Here is a 21,722-nt window from a genome sequence, read left to right on the forward strand (position 1 = left end):
AGTCATTTAGTATTCTATCCTATTGCTTCCAATTAGAATGCATGTTAATAGTTATTATTAATTTGTTCCTAATAAGCAAGATGCATATACCAGATTTTGTTCGCAGAGACCATGGAACTGCTGCAATTTCTGAGACATCAAAAGCTGTGCACTTCCTACTGCACTCCGGATTTTTCCTAGGACTAAAGAAAAAAACAAATGAACATTTTCCATGTGCAGCCCTAACTATATTCTGAACCATATTGAAATAATTTTATCCTGGACAATGAATAAAGAATAAAGTGAAAAATCTGAAGTATCAGGCAAGAAAACGGGCAAGTCAAAAGGAATTAAAATTATTTCCATGAGTTACCTAGCTGTAGCAAAATGTAACTCCCTCAGTTGAAGTTTTCTACTTTTTCCCTTCTGAAGGCTAGTCACCAAATTCTGCTGTTCTACCTACCTTCCATTCTACATAGCTTCCTGTTATGTTCTTTTCAAATGTACATTAAAATACTAAACATCTTCCTGTCACTTCCTGCATTGTGTTAGAGGATGTGAACAGCTATGAAGTAGTTCCAGAAATACTCTTCATTCCTTCAGCCCTATGCTTAGACCTGAAGACATCACCTACTCAATGGCAGTTGGGGTGACACTGATCCAGGTTCCTTCTAGAGAAAGTGAACACAGTTGTAAGTAATCTGAACCTGAGAGTATTTAGTAGTATAGTGCAATAGTGGTGAAAACAAACAGTAATAAATAAATAAATACAAAGACAGTACTAGTACCATCTGCAAATTATTTTCTTGCCACTTGTGCAATTAAGATCAAATACATCTAAATTTTCAAAAACAGTCAATTAAAAACATTGGTATCAGCTATGAAGAATGTCCAAGTTTTTGCAGTGGAGATAAAATCTAGCATGCAGTTGCCTAAGTATACCCATGTCATTGATCTCTTTTCAAATCCAAATTCTGCCTGTGGGCAGCAGGATTCTAGAATGGAGAACCAGAAATTTAATTTACAGTGCAGGTACACAGTAGTGTTAACAATTTTGATCTTTACCATGGAAAAATTATACTTTTTGCACTGATTGTAAAAAGGAAAATAAGTTAAATGCTTTATTTAATCTATAATATATTAATACTATAATATATACTAAATATGAACTAGGAAGTCTAACTTTCCATATTGTCTTGTTATTATTTCAGACTTACACAAGTGAATATTGTGTTATAGCATTTGGAAGAAAAATCTAAAGGAATAAAATTCTAATAATAAAGCTGCTTGTAATAAATTTATATCTGCAGAAAAATACAGCAAGCTACATTATATGAAAAAATTCAGCAATTAGGAAGGAAATGGCAGGCTGGCCTTGATTGCAAGGGGATGAGAATACGTAAATATGAAATTTTTGCTACAATTATATTGGCTTCGGTGAGACCGCATCTGGAATACTGTGCAGTTTTGGTCTTCGTACCTAAGGAAAGATATACTTACCTTGGAGACAGTACGGCCAAGGTTCACTAGATCAATTCCTGGGATGAGAGGCTGAGTATAGTGGGCCTGGACTCTCTGGAGTCTAGCAGAATGAGAGGTGATCTGATTGAAATGTACAAGATTCTCAAGAGGCTTGACAGGGTGGACAGAGTTGTTTCCCCTAGCTGAGGAAACGAGAACATGGGAAAATGCATCTTTGGAATTGTCTACCCCAGAGGGTTGTGGGTGCTCCATTGCTGAGTATATATTCAAGACTGATGGAATTCTGATCTCTTAGGGAATCATGGGGCTGAATTTTTTGCCTGTCGGGCAGGCGGGCCCGACCCAATCTCCGACGGGTGGGGAGCTGATCCTCACTGGAGAAGCCGGCCCCGTTGCCATTTTAAGTGGGCGGGCCAATTAAGGCCCGCCCAGCGTGACGTCCACCAGGAAGTGCTATGCACTTCCTGTGTGGGCGGTGGAGGGATTCCCCAAATGCGAGTGCACTCTTTCGCGCACGCGCACCAAAGAGCACACGTCTCCCTGAGGCTAGGTACTGCTTTAAAAATAGAAAAATAAAAAAATCATTAACATGTCCCCCGACATGAAATCTCATCGTGCTGGTGGATGAGGTTTCATGTTCCTTCAGAAGCCCGCCGGGGCTCCTGGCCTGCCCACCAACCATAAGGTTGGACGGGCTGGACCTTTAATTATTTTAATTATCCTGTCAATGGCCTCAATTGGCCACTAACAGGTCAGCGGGCGGACCCACCTTCCTGAAGATTTAAATGGGGCGGGATGACATCAGGAGTTCCCCCCCGACATCATCCCTCGTCATTTTCGGGTCAGCGAGTGGGCCCCGCCGCCTTCTGACCGACGGAAAAATTCAGCCCATGGGATATGTGGAGCAGGTGGGAAAGCAGAGTTGAGGTAGATGATCAGCCATGATTGTACTGAATAGCAGACAGAGTTGAGAGGCTGAATGGTCTACGCCTGCTCCTATTTCATATATTATGCTTCCATATCCAATTCTGTCAAGAGTATCATGAGACTTTTGACCTACAGGGAACACCATAGCTGAACTCATTCAGTCCAATGCTCAATTCTGGCATTTCGTCGGGAATGAAAGGGGAAAGCTGGGTTTATTGACCAGCAGTGGAAATTCTGGTTCATGTTTCCCTCATTCACTCAGCGTTGAAGCCGGTTGCATTGTTTCTTTTGGTGGCGTAGTCATGATTAACTCATCACAGATGTGACTCCAGAACCACAGCAATGTGGTTGACTCTTTTAAAATGCCCTCCGAACAAGGGCAATTAGGGATTAGCCAGTGACGCCCACATCCCATGAACAAATAAAAAAAGATCAAACCTTGGACCTTCCTCATGTGCTTCATGTAGCTATGTACTGTGCTGGGGGGTGCTGGCAAAGCATCAGGAAAATCACATTTAAATTTTAATTACTTAAAACATACCATAAAAACAAAAAAAACAACCACAATCAAGCAGATCTTTATTCCCACTCTTAAGAGACCCAAGTCTGGTGCATTAAAGAGGACATTTCCATAATAATTAAAAATAATAGGATATTTCCTTACTTCGTGTTCAACTCCGTCATGAAATATAATTGGGCACGGTAGATCACCAGATGAGAAAGTACTTGATGGGAAGGGGTAGCGGTTTAATGGAGTTATCAACTTCAGTGCAGGGAATGGCATAGCCTTCCCGAGTCTCATATTCCACCCTAGAACCCCAATTAGAGGTACAGTACTGAAGGACAGTTTAGAAAAAAAAGTGGAAGCATTTTGGTCTCATGCATGCAAGAATAAGGATCTTGATTTCAAGTGTGAACTATGGTAACTGACATCCTTTTAATGATGTTATGTGCTCTTTGAACAAAACACCTTGGTTAGGAATTGTATCGATTCAGTCATGTTCAGCATCACTTCAAAACAGCCTCTTCTCATCTTGCTGGTAACATTTATCATTTGCTATTTAAATATATTCACAGTTAATAAAAAAATCAGAAGTGAAATTCAAAGACAGTTTTTAAAAAACTTGGGCTATAAAATGGAGTTTGATGTAAGGACTATATAACCATTTTTATTTAATTTAGTGAATTCTAATAGTAATGATATTTGGAGGGGAAGTATTATTTTCTTGTCAATGTACCTTCTTCAGATAGGTTATTTTCTTTGGTTTCTTTCTCCATTTGATGACACCATCCTTCCATTCTTTCTTTCTCTGCTTGCAACAGTTTCAAGAACCAGTAACCATCCCGACGACATGAAGTAGCATGTACTGGTTCAACAGGAAGATTGTTAGTAGATTCTAACCATGGCTCCGGCGGTGGTAAAGAGGATGGATCTAGAGCTGGATCTAAGTTATCTCCATAAGCAAAAGCCTTATTTTTTGTCTGGGAGCTTTTAGCATGCTGCCGTACCGAAGGTTCAGGGTTTGAGGTGCTGTGATGCTGAGTTGAATCCGAAAGCTGATTGCTTTTGTCCTGGGATCCTGCAGTAGAATTACTACATTCCTGTGTATCAGAGTCGGTTTCTTGTTTTGACGTCATGCTGCTGGAGCGGCTTAAGCTGTTTTAAATAACGAGACAATGTTTAGAATTTGGTCCTCCTTTTAAGTGAGCCAACTGCAAAACGCAATGCAAGCCTATCTCAAGCAAATGCGTTGTAAAGGATTAACCTCCATGAAATACTATCCTGCTAAAATATACTGAAACAGATGACTTGTTTATCAATGCAACAGAAACTATGCACAGATTCTATCACATTACAGAACAAAAGTTTGCATTTATTTTTCTTTAAAATTAAGATAACACTCCTTGAAACATTGAAGAATACAGCCATGCTAATCTCTCATTTTTGGAGGAAAGTTTAACTTTTACAAACAGGTTGTTGCCACATTTAGACTATACCCTGACCAGGTCAGTAATTTGCTCTCTCAGCAGTGGCATAGTGGTATCATCACTGGACTAGTATTCTAGAGACCCAGGGTAATGTTCTGGGGATCCGGGTTCTAATCCCACCACAGCAGATGGTGAAATTTGAATCCAATAAAAATCTGGAATTAGAAGTCTAATGATGACCATGAAACCATTGTCAATTATTGTAAAAACCCATCTGGTTCACTAATGTCCTTTAGGGAAGGAAATCTGCTGTCCTTACCTGGTCTGGTCTACATGTGACTCTTAAATGACCTCTGAACAAGGGCAGTTAGGGACAGGCAATAAATGCTGGCCTAGCCAGCGATGCCCACATCCCATGAATGAATCAAAAAAAACCTCCATTACATAATGGACCCATTTTCAACTGTAGACTTAGTTACTTGAGCAAAGGAGACAGCACCAACACAAAATATTCATGGATTAACATCTATGAAACACTGTCCTGCTAAAATATACTGAAACAGCTGAGCCCTTCAACCTTCGCATAAAAATTGAAATTAGCAACGAGACTCTAAAGCCAGCTTCAAGCCAAACTGTCAGGTCAGGGCAATAATGCTTTTGAAAGATAACAGATTCAGGAAGATGCATCTTAAAGAGGAATTCTCTATGTCGCCCCAAAACGTGGCCACTGCATCAGACTTCCATTATTGGATTTACTTAATCAGAATCTTAACAGATACAGGTACACTTTATCCATTTGCTTGTTTTTGTTTAGTGGTGGACTTATCTGGGCCTTTTTAACTTTCAAACACTTTTAACTTAGTGAGAAATTTGTTTTGGTGAAAGCTGTGCACATTAACACAAAGGATACTTAAGAAAAATTACCAATGGCACATTTCTTCCACACACTTCTCCAACCTGTGAGATGATATCCTATTTATATGTTTACAAGTTAAATGTTCGATAAAAGGTGGCATCCAAGCTGTAGTGCCTCACCAAAATAGCCAGATCACCTTATGTTAGTGAGTATTCAATCAGCAGGCAAAAGGTGAAGCTTATTATGAGCACACTCAATATCGAGAAGTGCATGTTTCCAATGAGACAGGCTAAACTGAAGTCAGTGAGAGCATTGGCCAATTATTACCCTTCCTATTCCTCAGGCTACATGACATCAGTTGCAACAGTGGCCCATTATCCCGATGAAGGTGAGATAACTCAGTGCAGAGGTGATTGAATCAAGACTTTTCTAATCTACTGATCACAGTGAATTTCAGAATTCTGGGGCTCCTTCGATATTGCTCAGAATTATGGTGTACAAATACAGTCAAAATTTTTCATTCAACATATTAAGTTTTGAAACAAAAAACACAATGGAATAAGACTGGCAATTTAAAAGTTAGTCCTCCTTCTGGTTGTTTAATATTATCCCTCCAATTTTCTATCTTTATATTTCTTCACTTTTGATAATGCTATTTGAAAGCTGGCTGATGCTTGAAGGGGAGAGAGAGGCGCTCAAGTAATCATCCTACAATTTTCAGAGTTTGGTTATTGCCTCATAAGCTCATCTTGATTTCAAGGCATGGTACACTTTCAGCAACCCACTGCCTACAAGCCAATAATATTGGTGAACCTTTTGAAAATATCTACAAACTATTTATGGAACAAGGTAGTGAATATTTACTATAATCTTTTTCAATCAATCCTAATATAACCATGTTACAATGGAAATTCCTACAAAGCAAGTCCTCCTGGCAACAGTCTGAGATTAAGCCAGCCTACTTGTAACCTCTGAACTCATTTTTGTCATCACTAAAACTGCCTATTTCTCTCTCTGTAACAATACCCAACTTTACCCTGATCTCAGCTCACCTGCTGTTGAAATCCTCATGCCTTTGATACCTCTAGACTCGACTATTCCAGTGCACTGCTGGCTGGTTTCCTACATTCTTTCCTCCATAATCTTGGTCACCCAAAACTCTGCTATCCATCTCAGCTCAACAGAAGAACTGTTCTCCCCTATCACCCCTGTGCTCGCTGACCACACTGGCTTCTGGTCAAGCAGTGTCTTGATAAAATTCTCATTCTTGTTTTCAAATCCCTCCATGGCCTCTCTGTAATCACCTCCAGCTCCACAACCGTATCAGATATCGGCGCTCCTCTAATTCTGGCCTCTTGTGCATTCCTGATTTTTATCACTCCAACACTGGTGGCTGCGCTTTCAGTTGCCTGGACCCCAAGCTCTAGAATACCCTGCCTATACCTTTCCACCTCAATTTCCTCTTTTAAGACACTCCTTAAAGCCTGCCTCTTTGATCAAATTCTTCGTCACACTTTGTTTATAATATTCCTGTGAAGTTCCTTGGGGTATTTCATAACATTAGTGGTGCTGTATAAATAATGCTGTTGCTCACTATACCAGAAGTCAAAGAGAAAGGATCAGCCAAGCTTGCTCAAAAGAAAGACAACATGGAATATTTCCAAGTAGTTGCAGAGTACGAATAGAAGTGCCTTGGAGAAGGTTAATCAGCAAATGGGGTGGAATGTGCAGAAATGAAGAAGGTTTCAAGGAGATTAAATCTATTCATTTGGTTGAACTAATTTCACTTACTGCCACTCGTCTTCCACTTGTATTCCAATAGACTGGAATTTGTTGATAAGTTGAGAATCTTGTTCCTTAATTAAGTTCTGGGAACAGTCAACCTAAAAAGAAAGAAATCTCTACAAGTCAATGATAACATTTGGCAATTGTCTATTCCATTTTTTCCTGTAACTGTGTTTGAAGCATTAAAACAATGTAACTTGCTTTTAAACGAACCACACTAAAACTCGTATTATGGACCAACTAAAAATCTTACATTAGGAAATGAATGCAGTGGTCCTCTTCGGAAAAGTGCTAAACTGATATAGCCACCTTATACAATTACTATCATTGGTCAGTACTGATTTAACTGGCAAGGAATGTTTCAAAATTTCCAGCATGAATTAATGCACCAACAGTTGAGAAGTCTACAGGTTTATCTTATTTTAAATACCTTTGTTTGGAGATCACAGAAAAATATATTACTGAGACTGTTTTGGTGGGAACAACCTGTTAGAATGGCAGGATTTATAATCTTAAAAATGCGGTTATCAACTGCACACAATACTGACTAACAGTAGTATGGCACAATGACTGAAGGAACAGCAACTCAATGTGTACCTTAAGGGATCGCACACAAGAGAAAGCACACTCCCAATCTTGCTTATTGGAGGCATAGAATTAGAAAGCTAAAATGTAAGGGGAAAATAAGTATTTGGACTGTCAAAAGAGGACATAGGATTATTGGACGAAAAAGTGAACACTAAGCTGAAGAACTTTTCCCTAGGATAAACAACAGGACAACTGCTGTTGACAGAAGCATTTTTTGAGGTACACAACCATAAAATAAGTCCATATAGAGTCCAGGCAAAGATTTGGGGTGGGGAAGATAAGGATGGAAAAGTACTGAGACATCGCATAGACTGCTTGGCCTCTCTAAAGATGAAAGATGCTAGACACTGGCCCACCCATATTTCCCACTTTTGGATAATTTTGAGGAATACAAATAAAGAAGGAACAATGCAAGATAAAACAGGAATGCTAAAAATAGTAAGATTTGATAGACCTTTTATTCTTTGAAGTACAGCAAAAGATACACTTTGGTACATTAGGTAGCTGAACAGTGAAAAAGGTCATATTTTATGAATAGCAAACAAAACAGCATATATAAAGGCATTAAAAAAATTATTACAAGCCCAAGGAGTTAAGGATGTATCTAATGTGTACAGGAAACCCTGCAAATATCAACATGTTGTCAAGGACCCCTGTGCTAACTTGTGAAAGGCAGTATGAACCACCTAAAGGAAAGTAATAATGTATTTTCAGAAAGCATTATTAATATGCATTAGAAATAATTTGCTAATAAGTCATCAAATTACAGAAACTAAAAATATGATGATCCTATCAGGTAATAAAATCTGTTCTTTGGGGCATAATAATCTTCCTAAAATCACAGGGAAACTGGTAAAAGTTGATATTGTGTTCTGGCCCTAAAGAGCACTAGGGAACATGACTCCTGGTGCAGGACAAACCAGGGATGCAAGTCAAAGAGTGATTATTTGAAGTTTTGAGTCAGGTTTGGGGTCATAATGCCCTTAGATAAACTCAAGTTTATGAGGAGAAAGCTTTTTTAAAAACTAGGTCTCGCAGCATAGGATTTTAATGTTTTTGGTAATTTCACTGAGTAGTACTGCCATTTTTACATTGATGCAAATTTAAAAGCACTTTGTACTGTTGAAAAAGTAGCACTACTGCATTCTTATAAAAAGAGCAGCACCTTGTTAACTAAATCCAAACTTATTTGCAGCATTCCAAAAAGATAGTCTTTGATCAACATGGTGCGGTGCCAAAACAGTCTTCAAGCCACCACTGAAAACGCCATTTTCCCTCATATTTGGTTCTCACCCATCAACAATTAGAATCCAAACTTTAAAGTGTTTAGTTGGTTTTTCACATAATCTATCAAAGTTAAATCTTCCAAATGACATCAAGACCTAAGACACAGCAGACTGCTTGAAAACTGCTCAAGTCTGAATTTATTGAATATCCTGTAATGCACTTTTAACCTGCAAAATATCTGGCAGAAATTACCTGTATCCCTATAGAAGAGAGCTTCCTTTTCGGAGGAGGTTCCACCTTTGGGTCCTCAGTAACGAGTGGTCCCTTCTCAGTTGTCACTGTAGCATTTCTGTGTTGGTTTTGGTTGTCTAACTGTTCACGAACTGGAGCACTGATGCTTCCTGTTTTAGTAGTATTCAGAGCCCTGGCACTATCCAAGCTATCCGAAGAATTGCTGAGACCGGACTGACTGTTTAGATCACTCTTGTGGTCCTGATTGTCGAGGTATGTGTCTTGTGCCGATTCTGTGCTGCTCTGGACTGTAACTGAAATAAATGGTTTAGATGTGGTTCTTGGTGGAACTGGTGGAGGAGTCTTCTTATAAGTGGTTATGCACGATGACACTAGAGGGTGGAAAAGAGGGAAAAACAAAAAGTTTAACATAAAATTTCAATTTCATAATTAAATTTTCTAATTTGCTGAAAACTAATTTTTCCTTCTGAAGAATTCCATGTTTTCACATTCCACTTCCATACTTTTGATATGACAAAGTATTTTGAATTATACTGGAGCAAAGTGGACAGAATTGGAACTAACCTTATCAGATGGATTGGTAATTGGTTGGGAGGCCAGAGACAGAAAGGGAAAATTATTTTATTGGTGAAATGTGAAAAGTGGTATTCCCCAGACAATGGTACTGGAGACTCAGTTTTTCACTATATACTGACTTGGATGAGAGTTGTATCTCCAAGTTTGCGGATGGCACCATGTAAGGAGGTACTAAGCTGTGTAGATGGCCAGATAACACCATGTTAGGAGGTACACTAAGTTGTGTAGTTGGGAACAGGAAATTACAAAAGAACAGGATATTTACCCAACTAACCTTCCCAAGAGGAAGATACTGGTACAGCTGTGCAGGTTATAGATTTATTTTTATTCATTCAAGGGATGTGGACATCACTGGCTAGACCAGCATTTATTGCCCATCCCTAATTGTCCTTGAGGTGGTGGTGAGCTGCCTTCTTGAACTGCTGCAATCCATGTGGTGTAGATACACCCACAGCATTGTTAGGGAAAGGGGTTCCAGGACTTTGATCAGTGAGGACAGTTTAGGGGTGATTTAAAATAATAAAACATCTTGATAGGACAGATACAGAAACTGTTTCTACTGGTGGAAAATTCAGAATAAGGGGGAACAATTTAAAAGAACCACTCTAGAAGGCCATTTAAGAGTGAAACAAGGGGCCCCTTTCTACACTAAAAGTGGTAGATATCTGGAATTCTCTCCACCAATAGGCTGCGGATGCTAGGTTAATTTAAATTTTCAAGACTTGAAATCGATTGTTTTTTTTAAGCATATGGAGAAATGCGAATAAATGGATTTGAGGTTTAGTTCTGCCATAATTCAGCTGAATGACAGAATAGGGTCAAGTGGCTAAATGGCTTCCTTCTGTTCCTACAATTTCAAAGTTAAAACTTGAGCCTCTAAGATAAACAAAGTTTTAAAAAATCTTGACTATCAGATTTCAGGTACAGTACAATTTGCATGAAGTATCAGCTGCCTTGACATGATGAGCATGAGTTATGTAAGTGAGCAAGAATGAAACTATAGCAACAGAAATCACTTTATCAGCATGGCAGCTGTTATTCTTAAGGAGGTTTTATAATACTGTCATTAAAAAATGCATTACCGTATTAACTCACATACAGGTAGGTCTTTGTTTTATGGACTATATCAATGCTAGTGGTATGACCTTAATGCAAATTTGTTAATACCAGCTGTACCCTTCAGGGTGAAGAAGTACTTAACATTAGAATGCTCTCTTGTTTTATATGTATATCAACAGATGAGAAAATAATCCTGTTGAAAATGTCAGGTGAGAAATCGCAAGTATTGTAAACCAAGTACAGGTAGCTAAACCATAGCTGCAAATCACCACAAAACCAATGTCAATTAAATTTAATTAATTACCAATAAAAAACTTACTGAAATAAGGTCACCACCAAATTTAAGGCATATTACAGTTAGGGAACTAATCTAAGTGGATAAAAGATTGTTTTGCTTCACACATGGTTGACTCGGCGTAACACAAAAAGTGTAAATAATTACTTGGGTAATACCAGCATATCAATACAGTGAAACTACTCTATAACCATCATTAAAGGGATTGAGCAAAACTAAATAGGTAGCCACCTCATCAAGGATCTCAGCAAAGCGAGTAAGTTCATAATGGTGCATTTAATATGTATATCCTGAAATATACCTATGCATAATATACAAAGCTATAATTCCAAGTGGTTTTTGAAGTGCTCCATTCGCACATTTTCATAAACTAAGGACCAAGTGTCAGTTCCTGCATGAACATCCAGGCAACTTCCAGGGATACATGGCAAAATATTGCACAGCTCCTCAAATATAGTCACTCTCTCCAGAAGCTCCTCAAAGCCATGAGTTGATCCAGAGAAAAATGGGCAGAGAACTGATTGCCTTCTTCCCAGGTCACTATAAATGCTAATTCCAGAACACAACTAAAACCCAGGGGTAAAATGGCCTGACAAATCAACTGACCTGAACCATCCAAAACCTCTAAGCCTGACTGAGGTTTTTTAAAGAAAAATTGTTCATGGGATGTGGGCACTGCTAGCTAGGCCAGCATTTATTGCCCATTACTAAATGCTCTCGAGGTGGTGGTGGTGTACTGTTTCTTGAACCACTGCAGTGCATGTATTGTAGGAATACCACAGAGTTGTGAGGAAGTGAGTTCTAGCATTCTGATCCCGTGACAGTGAAGGAACAGCAACATAGTCCCAAATCAGGATGGGTATGTGGCTTGGAGGGGAACTTGCAGGTAGCGGTGTTCTCATGCATCTACTGCCTTTGTCCTTCTAGATGGTAGAGGTTCCAAGTTTGGAAGGTGCTGTCATAGGAGCCTCGAGTTGCTGCATTGCATCTTGTAGATGATATAAAGTCCTGCCATTTTGCAGTGGTGGAAGGAGTTGTTTATTGTGGTAGATGGAGTGCCAATGAAGTGGGCTACTTTGTCCTGGATGGTGTTGAGCTTCGAGTGTTGTGGGAGCTACACTCATTCAGGCAAGCGGAGAATATTCCATCATACTACTGACGTGTGCCTTGTAGGGACATGGGCAGGCTTTGGGGAGTTACTCTCAGAATTTCATGCCTCTGACCCGCTCTTCTAGCCACAGTATTTATAGGGCTAGTCTAGTTCAGTTTTTGGTCAAAGGGAATCCCCAGGACGTTGATAGTGGGGGATTCAGCAATGCTAACTCCATTGAATGTCATGGGGAGATGGTGAGATTCTGTCTTGGCTGAGGATGGCTGCAAATGCTTCAGCCTTTTCTTTTGCACTGATGTGCTGGGCTCCCCCATTATTGAGGATGGGGATATTTGTGGAGCCTCCTTCTCCAGCGAGTTGTTTAATTGTCCACCACCATTCACGAATGGATGTGGTAGGACTGCAGAGCTTAGATCTCACGATCTGTTGGTCATGAGATCGCTTAGCTATGTCTATCACATGCTGCTTCTACTGTTTGGCATGCAGGTAATCCTGTGCTACAGCTTCACCAGGTTGTCATCTCATTTTTAGGTATGCCTGGTTCTGCTCATGGAATGCCTTCCTGCACTCTTCATTGAGCCACACTTGATCCCCCGGCTTGATGGTAATGGTAGAGTGTGGGATATACCGGGCCACGAGGTTACAGATTGTGGTTGTATACACTTCTGCTACTGCTGATGGCCCAGAGCACCTCTTAGACACCACCCAGTTTTGAGTTGCTATATCTGTTCAGAATCTATCCCATTAGCACAATGGTAGTGCCACACAACACAATGGAGGGAAGGACTGTGTGGTGGGCACTCCCACCAACACTGTCATGGATAGATGCATCTGTGACAGGTAGATTGGTGAAGATGAGGTCAAGTAGGTTTTTTCCCTCTTGTTTGTTCCCTCACCACATGCCAAAGACCCAGTCTAGCAGCTATATCCTAATGGATTCGGTCAGCTCGATCAGCAGTGGTGCTTCTGAGCCACTTTTGGTGATGTACATTGATGTCCCCCACCCAGCGTGTATTCTGTGCCCTGTCACCCTCAGTGCTTCCTGCAAGTGGTGCTCAACATGGAGGAGTACTGATTCATCAGCTGAGGGGGAATGGGAGGTGGTAATCAGCAGGAGGTTTCCTTGCCCATGTTTGACCTGTTGCCATGAGATTTCATGGGGTCCGGTGTCAATGTCAAGGATTCCGAGGGCAATTTCCACCCGACTGTATACCACTACCACTGTGCCACCACTTCTGGTGGTCCGTCCGGTCAGTGGAGCAGGACATACCCAAGGATGGCGATGGTGGTGTCTGGCGCATTGTCTGTAAGGTACAATTCTGTGTGACTATGTCAGGCTGTTGCTTGGTCAGTCTGTGGGATAGCTCTCCCTATTTTGACACAAGTCCCCAAATGTTAGTAAGGAGGACTTTGCAGGATGGACAGGGCTGGGTGTGCCATTGTCGTTTCCAATGCCTAGATCGATGTCAAGTGTTCTATCCGGTTTCATTCCTTTTAGGCTTTGTAACAGTTTGATACAACTGAATGACTTGCTAGGCCATTGCACATGGTTAAGTGACGATCGAGTAAATACGGAGATGCTGTTTCCTCTGATGGAAAAATCCACAATATGGGAATAATCTTAAAAATTGGAACTAGGCTATTGAGTTGTGAAAACAGGAGGGGCATTTTCAAATGAAGTATAGTAGAAATATGAAATTCTCTTCCACCAAAAGGTTGTAGATGCTACGTCAATTGAAATAGGTTTTTGGAATTGAAAGGCATGCTCCTGTGGCCATAATCCAGAATGGCTCCACTGGGTAACAACACACAATACAAAGATGAATACGATATAGAAGGTCAATTCCCACTTAATTCAGTTAACTGCTGGCTGGGTCTAGGATAAGTAGCCACTAAACACGATTAAGTCCAAGTATACATTTAACTGTGCTGTTAAGTACTTACACATTATATATCATCAATTCTTAAGTCACCTGCACAACCTCAGTCTGTAAAAGCAAGTTTGTTAACTTTCAAGCATGAATTTTTGACTTAAATTGGATGGTGACAGGAAAGGCAACAGTAATTTCATTTTGAATTTCTGACTGACAGTATAACCAGTAACACTGAGAACAGTATCAATTTGAAAACAAAATAGATGTTGAACAAACAATTTTTTTGAAAAAAACACAAGCAAGCTACTGGAATAAGGTTAAACGAAGAAACTAAAAATGCAACTCCACCATAAAATTCAGTTAATATAAAATAAAAATCCAACACATGTTTTACAGTGCATGTGCAACACTGAATTGTATTTACTGAACACAATAATTATCCCAATGAGAAAGCCAACAGTTTCTGTAAATATTTAGCAGAATTCAGTACATCAGTTATTGCAGATACAGAAAGTACACACAATAGGATGTTCTCTACTGCCGTTGAAACACTTAGTGAAACTGGAGTCAAATTACACACATGTATAACGTAGTTATGTATACGTACAGTTCATAAACAAACTGACAGTGAACTAGTGCACTTGCACATAGATGCAGCAGACAGACTAGTTTTAACGCTTCCCGCAACCAAACACTTCAGAAAAATCCTCTTTCTTCCAATGCAAATACCACCTTTTTGGACTTTTTGAGTAGGAAATGTTGAAGTACAGATAATCTTTATCTTGCTGCTTCAACTGCACATAACTGTGCTCTGTTCCCCAAGCAGACAGTACGATAAAACTAGTGAGGTAGATGATTCTATATACTAAACTGTGTCCGAAAATACACCAAGTGAAATGCTATAAAAACATTTCGGATTGACTTGTTGTAGAACACTTTGCTTGATGCTGAAGCTGCATTTATTAATTAAATTGTACCAATTTTATCCAGGCATAAAGCAGAACTAGTTCCTTATCACATCATAGCAGCGTAACACAATACAGGGTGCATGCACAAGCAGAGAGTAGCCCAGAAATCAAAATTTGCATTATGTGCCTGCATCATGATGCAAATGCACGTTTCCAAGATACGTCATGGGCCAATCAGACAGGTATTCCATTATTGCAGTGAGAAAACATCAACACTGCCAATATTCTGGTTGAAAATTAAGTGCTACACCACAGCTGTGCTATTACGGCCATTTCACACTGGAAACATTTTTGGCAGTTTGCACAGGAATAAAGCCTCCAGTGTAAACAGGGCACCAGTGAAGAAAATACAAAGTCAGCAAGGACAGAGAATGAAATAAAGTCAACACAGATAGCATAAACTGGAAGAAATCAAAGAGACAGTTAAGTAAGACGGAAAAGAGTGGTGGATAGAAAAAAGGACAAGGAAACTTGAGTTTTTAATTTACAAAGCAACATATTTTCACATTCAAAAGCCCAATTATCAGACGATGCACCTGCTGCATTCCTGCAGCCAAGAATAAGTTAGTTCTGAAGGCTCTCGTACGTATTACATCGTACATCACAAACACAGTATATCTTACCAGCAGACTCAGAATAGTTCCTCTTCAGCACAAAGTTTGTGGCCGGGTTTTTATCTGTGTGCAAAACGAAAATTTTTTAGGCAGCTGTTTCCGGGGTGGAATAATTTGGAAATGTGCACCAATATCCCTTGGTCTGGTACGAGAAATCATCACTGGTTCAAGTTCTCTGCAGCAAATTATGGAGTCAACCTCACAGGCATATGGACATCCCTTCATATCCGACTTGATCGCAGCACTCTTGGTTTTTGTGGCATACAGATTCCAAACACTAAAAGTCTGGGCTTAACACAATGAATAGAGACAGACAACAACAAATCTATCCTCATCTAATTTGGATTCGCTTCTTTCTGAAGTACTTAAGTTCCCAATGTTCTCTGTAGAAAATCAGCTCCATAGCATACTACACATTAGATGCAAACCAGAGGTTGATGATGGATTGAAGACCCTTGCAACAGAATATTGTGTGGAGTGCAAATTTAAATTGAATCTCGTTATAAAATTCTTCTTTCTGATAAGGACAGCAAAACACGATCCATTTCTTCAAGGTTGAATGACAAGTTTATTCTGTGTGTGCATCTCACTATTAAAACCATCCACATGCACCATTGCCAGTATCCCAGATCACCTCTAGCCTATGTCTGCATTTCAATTACAAAAAAGCATATGCTCACGTGGAAGAGGGCGGGAATAAGTAGTAGCAGCTGGAATCCACTCAAATCACAACAATTCTCAATGCTTCTCAGTCTTTTCTTTATCTGACAAATTGTCAGGCTTTTAAAACCCAAATTTACCTGATCTTGTCTCATAATTTTCAGCTTCTGTAGTTGTCTGCTCATTTGTCCCTCATCTTTGTTTATTGATGGGAAAAATGGCCCCCCCCAAAAACAGAATACTACTGACCAAAGGCACATGGATTAACAAAAAAAAAATCCACGCAAAATTAAGTACATGACGGCTACCTAAGGAATGTGATTAATGGTTTAGCAAGTTGATCTAGTAACTGGCTCAATCCCCAGTTTATGATCCATTAGCTGATCACAACTTGGGTATGGCCAGAGTGCTACAATTGGGCTTAGCTCTCTAGTGCTAAGGATGGGGAAACAAAATCACTTTAATGTTTCTTCTCCTGAGGGCTATCCAACAACTCCTGATGGAAGAAATACAGGTTCAAGTGAGGAGAGCAAAAAGCTCAACTACGCAATCATTAAATCCCCACTGTCAGCCCAAACAAGTAAACAGCACCAAAATCTACAACAAGGCTCACATAGGGATGATAGCGACTTCGTTGAAGGATCAAGCACTCAGAACAAAATGTCAGCAAGAGGTGAGCACCTGCAGCTAAGGAGATGAGGGGAGAAATCAGGCAAAAGTAAGGTGATGAATTAAGTAACTCTTCAGCACATCATCCCTCAGTGTGAATTTTAAAATGCAATAAATGGGCAGCAATCCAGTTTACCAATGTTAAAATTGGCTTCAGCTTAAAAATTGACCCTCGACATTATTCCAGGTACATTTTTTTTAATAGTACACACAGACCTTATCTTGCAATAAATGTAACAGTGAAGACCAAAAGTTCACCACTATTAAGGAACATAAAAAAATACTTTCCCTAACCTTTTATTGGTTTTCGAGTGGTAAGTACTGAAAATTTGCATTCTTCTATGTATGTGAATACCAGGTCTCTCAGTGAGATACTGTTAGAGCGAAATTTCTGGAGGAGCCGAGCAACTTTCACACCAGCCTCCAGATATCAACTTTGCACGGCGCATGTATGAGCACCAGAAGTTGTTCAATTTGCTCCTTAATAGTGGTGAATGCTTATAGACTTCACTGTCATTTCTATTGCAAAATATGGTGCGTGTATTCATAATTTATACTGCATTTTCAGTATTTAGAACGTGTTTGAAAATGACATTTCAAAAATTACCAGCATCCAACTACCATTCAGTTTTGGGATAAATAACATAACAATCAGACAGTTTACAATGTCAGCAGTCTGCATCTCTAAGAAATTTATGATCTTTTTCTGACTGCAATTACTTATAGAATTCACATTTATACAGCACATTTCACAACCTCCGGAGTTCCCAAAGTACTTTATAGCTACTGCTGAAGTGTAATCACTGTTGTTACTTAGGAAGCACAGCAATATTGTTAAAACAGCAATTAAATAAAAGACCTGATGTTGGCCAGGACATTGGGAAAACTATCATGCTCTTCTTTGAATAGTGCCATAGGATACTTTGGATCCATGTGAGGGGCAAAATGGTGCTCAGTTTAATGTTTCATCTAAAAGGCAGCACCTCCAACAGTGCAAAAGTCCCTCAGTAGTGAACTGAAGTGTCAGGTTGGACTATGGACTTGAGCCCCTTTTGATTCAGAAGAGGTAGTGCTACCACTGAGCTCAGGCTAACGCCTGACTATATTTCACCACTGTTTCAAATCCAAAAACTGAAAGTGTATCATGTTAAGCTCTGATGACAGAAGCGTATTACCCTGCAGATAGATTTTATACACAAAGCAACAGCTGGGACTCCACCAAATTTTCAAATAATTTGATATAGTAGTAAACAAAAACCAACTTTGACATCACAAACTTTTATATCTCAGTCAAATGTAGGCAAATATTTTTAACAAGACTTCAACAGTTCTGAAATTATCACTTATTTTTGTAGGTTTCTGTACTTAGTTATTTGATTCATTTTAAAAAGGACAAATGCACAGAAAGATTTCTGTAGGCTTAATTTGTATGCATGCCAACAACTTGCATTTATATAAGCATATTTAACATATTATTATAAAGACATGCTTTACATCGAAAATAAATGTATTTATTGGGCTAAAGCAACCGGTTGAGTTTTAGAAGATGAACAACAGCATTTCAGTGACTTAAAAAAGCAGCTTCCAAGGTAACTGAACATTTGCATACCTGGGCTTACAAATTCCAAAGCCATTAAATTGGAGTCATAATGTCTACAAGAACCCAAAGACAATCAATTTTGAGGAATGCGAATGACCCCATCTCTGAACCACTTACAAAACAGCCAGTCACCCGTGCATTCAACTGGGTGTGGAGCAAACCATTAGACACAATCACTTTGGCAATGGATCCTGGGTGATTATGGTGTCCAGCCGTACTCTAATCATGTCTAAACCATGGACCTGGAATCAACTTGCTATGACCATGTTTGGGTAATTGGTCAGTTGGTGAGAGGGAATTCTGTGTTGAGCCAAACCTTTGCATTTGAGAAACTGCTTTTCTTCAGCTCTCAGAACAGAAAAAGCAGAGAACACAAGGAGCAGAACGCTGAGTGGATGCTCTCTCCATCCAGCCTGAAAACCTAAGCCCTGCTTGTTGTTTGACGGTCCACACTCTATAAGCAGTGTTTTGGGAATTAACCCAGCAGCTGCTGGCTCCAGGAGATCAAATAGAAACTGTCCATCAACATCTTTAAGTTGTCCCATCACAGAACTTGGAAAGACCACTGGGTCCAGTTTGAAATCATCCAAAGTATCTATCTACCAAATCCATGTAGAATGTCTTTTGGATTTTTAAAAGCTGTTTAATCTATTTTCCCACTTTGTAATGCACGTGTGTGTATGTGTACTCTTGAATGCATGCATGCGAGAGAATTGGAGCTTTATGATTTTTATTTGATTGGGTGTTAAGTACAATAAACATTATTCTCTTTTCTTTTAAAATAAGCTTACAAGAAAACCTGTTTGTGTGTGTGTCTTTTACAGTCACAGCCCTGAAACACTCAGTGAATTAGCAAGCACACTTTTTCCATCATGAGTCAAATGAGGAGTGGGAAAAGGGAGCCAATCTCCCTCTTTTCACCTAATCGTAACCAGGACCTAGGTGAGGGGTCACAGATGGTGCCAAATACCGGGGCCCAGAGGCAGGCTCGGGCTGTATTTAAAAAGGAGTCTAGACTGAGCAGCAGACCTGAAAAACCGGCTTTAAAAAAAATCGGAACAGTCAGCCTGATGGTTCTGATTTTTTTAAAAAACTGGTCTTTCAGGTCACTTTCACCAACAGTAGCTGTGAATAGAAACTGCTGCTGCTTCCAACATTCGGGCAGCTCCATGGTTGCAATTTTTTTTGAAAAGCCCACCAGAAAACCATGAAGCTGTCCAAAGGTCAGCAGCAGCAGCAGTTCTTATTCACAGCTACAGTTAGGTGAGAGCTTGCAATTGAATATCCACTTGAAAAATGGTAAGTCCCTTTAATCATTTTAGAGCTAATTTGATGCTGTATGGAGGGTTGGGGGTGGGGGGTGGGGGGGGGGGGGGGGGGTGGCTGCTAGGGTGCTGGCATGGGTGGTGGGGTGAGGAGTGGGGGAATGTGGGGCGTGAGGGTGGGAAGGCCACTTTTAAGGTTTTGTACCACACAAATAAATACTGCACACTTCTCAGAATTTTCTTTTGAATTTAAACCTGCATATAAAAAGCAGTCCAAATTTTCATTATTCCCTAAAGTAGACATAATTTTGATGACATGTTGTGTTCACGTACCAGAGGCTTGAGAATCTTGGGCCTCATGAAAATAAATGTAAGAAAATAAAAATCAAGAATGAAGACAACAGGGTGTTGACTCATTTTTGCCCATTTTATTACGCTTGTAAGTCTGGGAACGAAATCTTTGCTTAAAGGTTTTACAAATCTTTACTTCATCCTAAGTTCACCCCAGATAGCCTCTAAATTCACAGTGCACAACGTAATTTGTACAAAAATGCCTAGGGGGTAGGGGAAACAATTCAGTTCTTGAGTTAAAGCCATGCTGAATTTTTGTACCATGTATCATCCTTCTCTGAAATGTTGCTCAGAAATTTTCAATCTACATTTTTCCTCAGCTGCTAGTAATGTCTGACTGACAAATCCTGGGGACGTGTCATTTGTTTAAAAGGAGCAGATGCCATTTATGGTATGTTATGGGCTGGCGCCAGAGAAGTCAGAATGGTACGGTTGTTTTAGCTACAGAGTTGAATTGCTTTGTAAATGTAATGATTTATTTGTAGCCACTTTCTTAACATCAGTTGATTGCTCTGTGATAATTATCCTTAGGGAATCAGTTTTGGGCCTCCAATTTCACCACTGCTACAGTCACTCTGTTTACTGCATGCAGGTGTAATGAAAGAAAGATAAAACCTACATTTATACAGTACCTTTCACGATGTCCCAAATCGCTTTACAGCCAATTAAATACTTTTGAGTTGTAGTCACTGGTACAATGTAGGCAATGTTATCAAGTGGCAGGGCAGGCTCGAGTTACCAAATGGCTTACTCTCACTCCTATTTCCTATGTCATTTGGATGGATGAGATGAGCTAGTCTATATGGCCTTTGTCATCCATAATTATCTTGCAAACAGAGGGCGGCATCATGGCTGGAGTTGTTTATTTTGTTGCTAATGGAAATTTACTGTGAACAGATATTGTGGAATGAAATTGCCAGGCAGGAGTGTATTAATAGGCTCATAGTTAATCTGTTTTACACAGCACATAATTCTCAAGAGTCTTTTCTATCGACTTCAATCTTGCCCTTTTGTCTACTCACCTACTATTCCACCCTATATTGGTGCTTTTAAGAGTTTTTTTGAGGCATTGAATTATCATGATAAAGCTATGCCGCAAAGTAGATATTGAAAATGTATTGTAGTGAGAAGCAGCAATCAGCAGAGTCTTCAGACTTGATCAAGAAAACACAGATTACAATAGTGAATCATTCATTCAGTCATTATCCTCTGACCTCTTAAAAGTTATGCAGCACAGAGACACCCGAGGGCGCCAACGTTTCTCACCGACAATGAATTCCTATGTTGTTCAGTCATTCCACTTTGGAGCTCAGAAGTCACTTGATTTTCCTATCCTGTGAGATTACTGATAAAGTAGAATCCAATTACACCCGTTGTATGAAATAATTATACTGAATAATATCATGCATCCAGGCAAGACAGAAAAGGTCTTATTCTGCTTCTACAGAATGGAAAAGATCTTTTGTAGTTTATCTGGGTTGAAAGTATTGAATCTTTCTTCCAAATATTAATTTATGGTAACCATGTCCATATGGTGCAATGTGCAGAACACGTTAATGAAGACTGAGGATGTCACCAAAATCAGTATCATCTGCACAGCGTTATAAATAACTAACGGGATATTTTCCTGTGGATTAACAATATTGCATGAAGCT

The 21,722-nt window shown here is 39.6% G+C and overlaps 1 protein-coding gene across 3 annotated transcripts in view; it reads right to left on the reverse strand.

Moving 5' to 3' along the window:
- Positions 1 to 21,722, reverse strand: part of LOC121286902 (disks large-associated protein 4-like) — a 251,826-nt gene that overhangs the window by 13,747 nt on the left and 216,357 nt on the right. For 2 of the 3 annotated variants that reach the window (XM_041204135.1, XM_041204137.1), the window contains 4 exons: positions 9,026 to 9,396; positions 6,965 to 7,056; positions 3,627 to 4,045; positions 91 to 182 (listed from right to left, as the gene is read on the reverse strand). In XM_041204135.1, coding sequence (XP_041060069.1) covers positions 91 to 182; positions 3,627 to 4,045; positions 6,965 to 7,056; positions 9,026 to 9,396 — 974 coding nt within the window. Of the gene's footprint in view, positions 1 to 90; positions 183 to 3,626; positions 4,046 to 6,964; positions 7,057 to 9,025; positions 9,397 to 15,531; positions 15,586 to 21,722 lie in introns of all 3 variants that reach the window. The other variant, XM_041204136.1, reaches the window with a different exon arrangement.

Source organism: Carcharodon carcharias, chromosome 14 (genome assembly GCF_017639515.1).
Source record: "Carcharodon carcharias isolate sCarCar2 chromosome 14, sCarCar2.pri, whole genome shotgun sequence".
In the NCBI taxonomy this organism is placed as follows: domain Eukaryota; kingdom Metazoa; phylum Chordata; class Chondrichthyes; order Lamniformes; family Lamnidae; genus Carcharodon; species Carcharodon carcharias.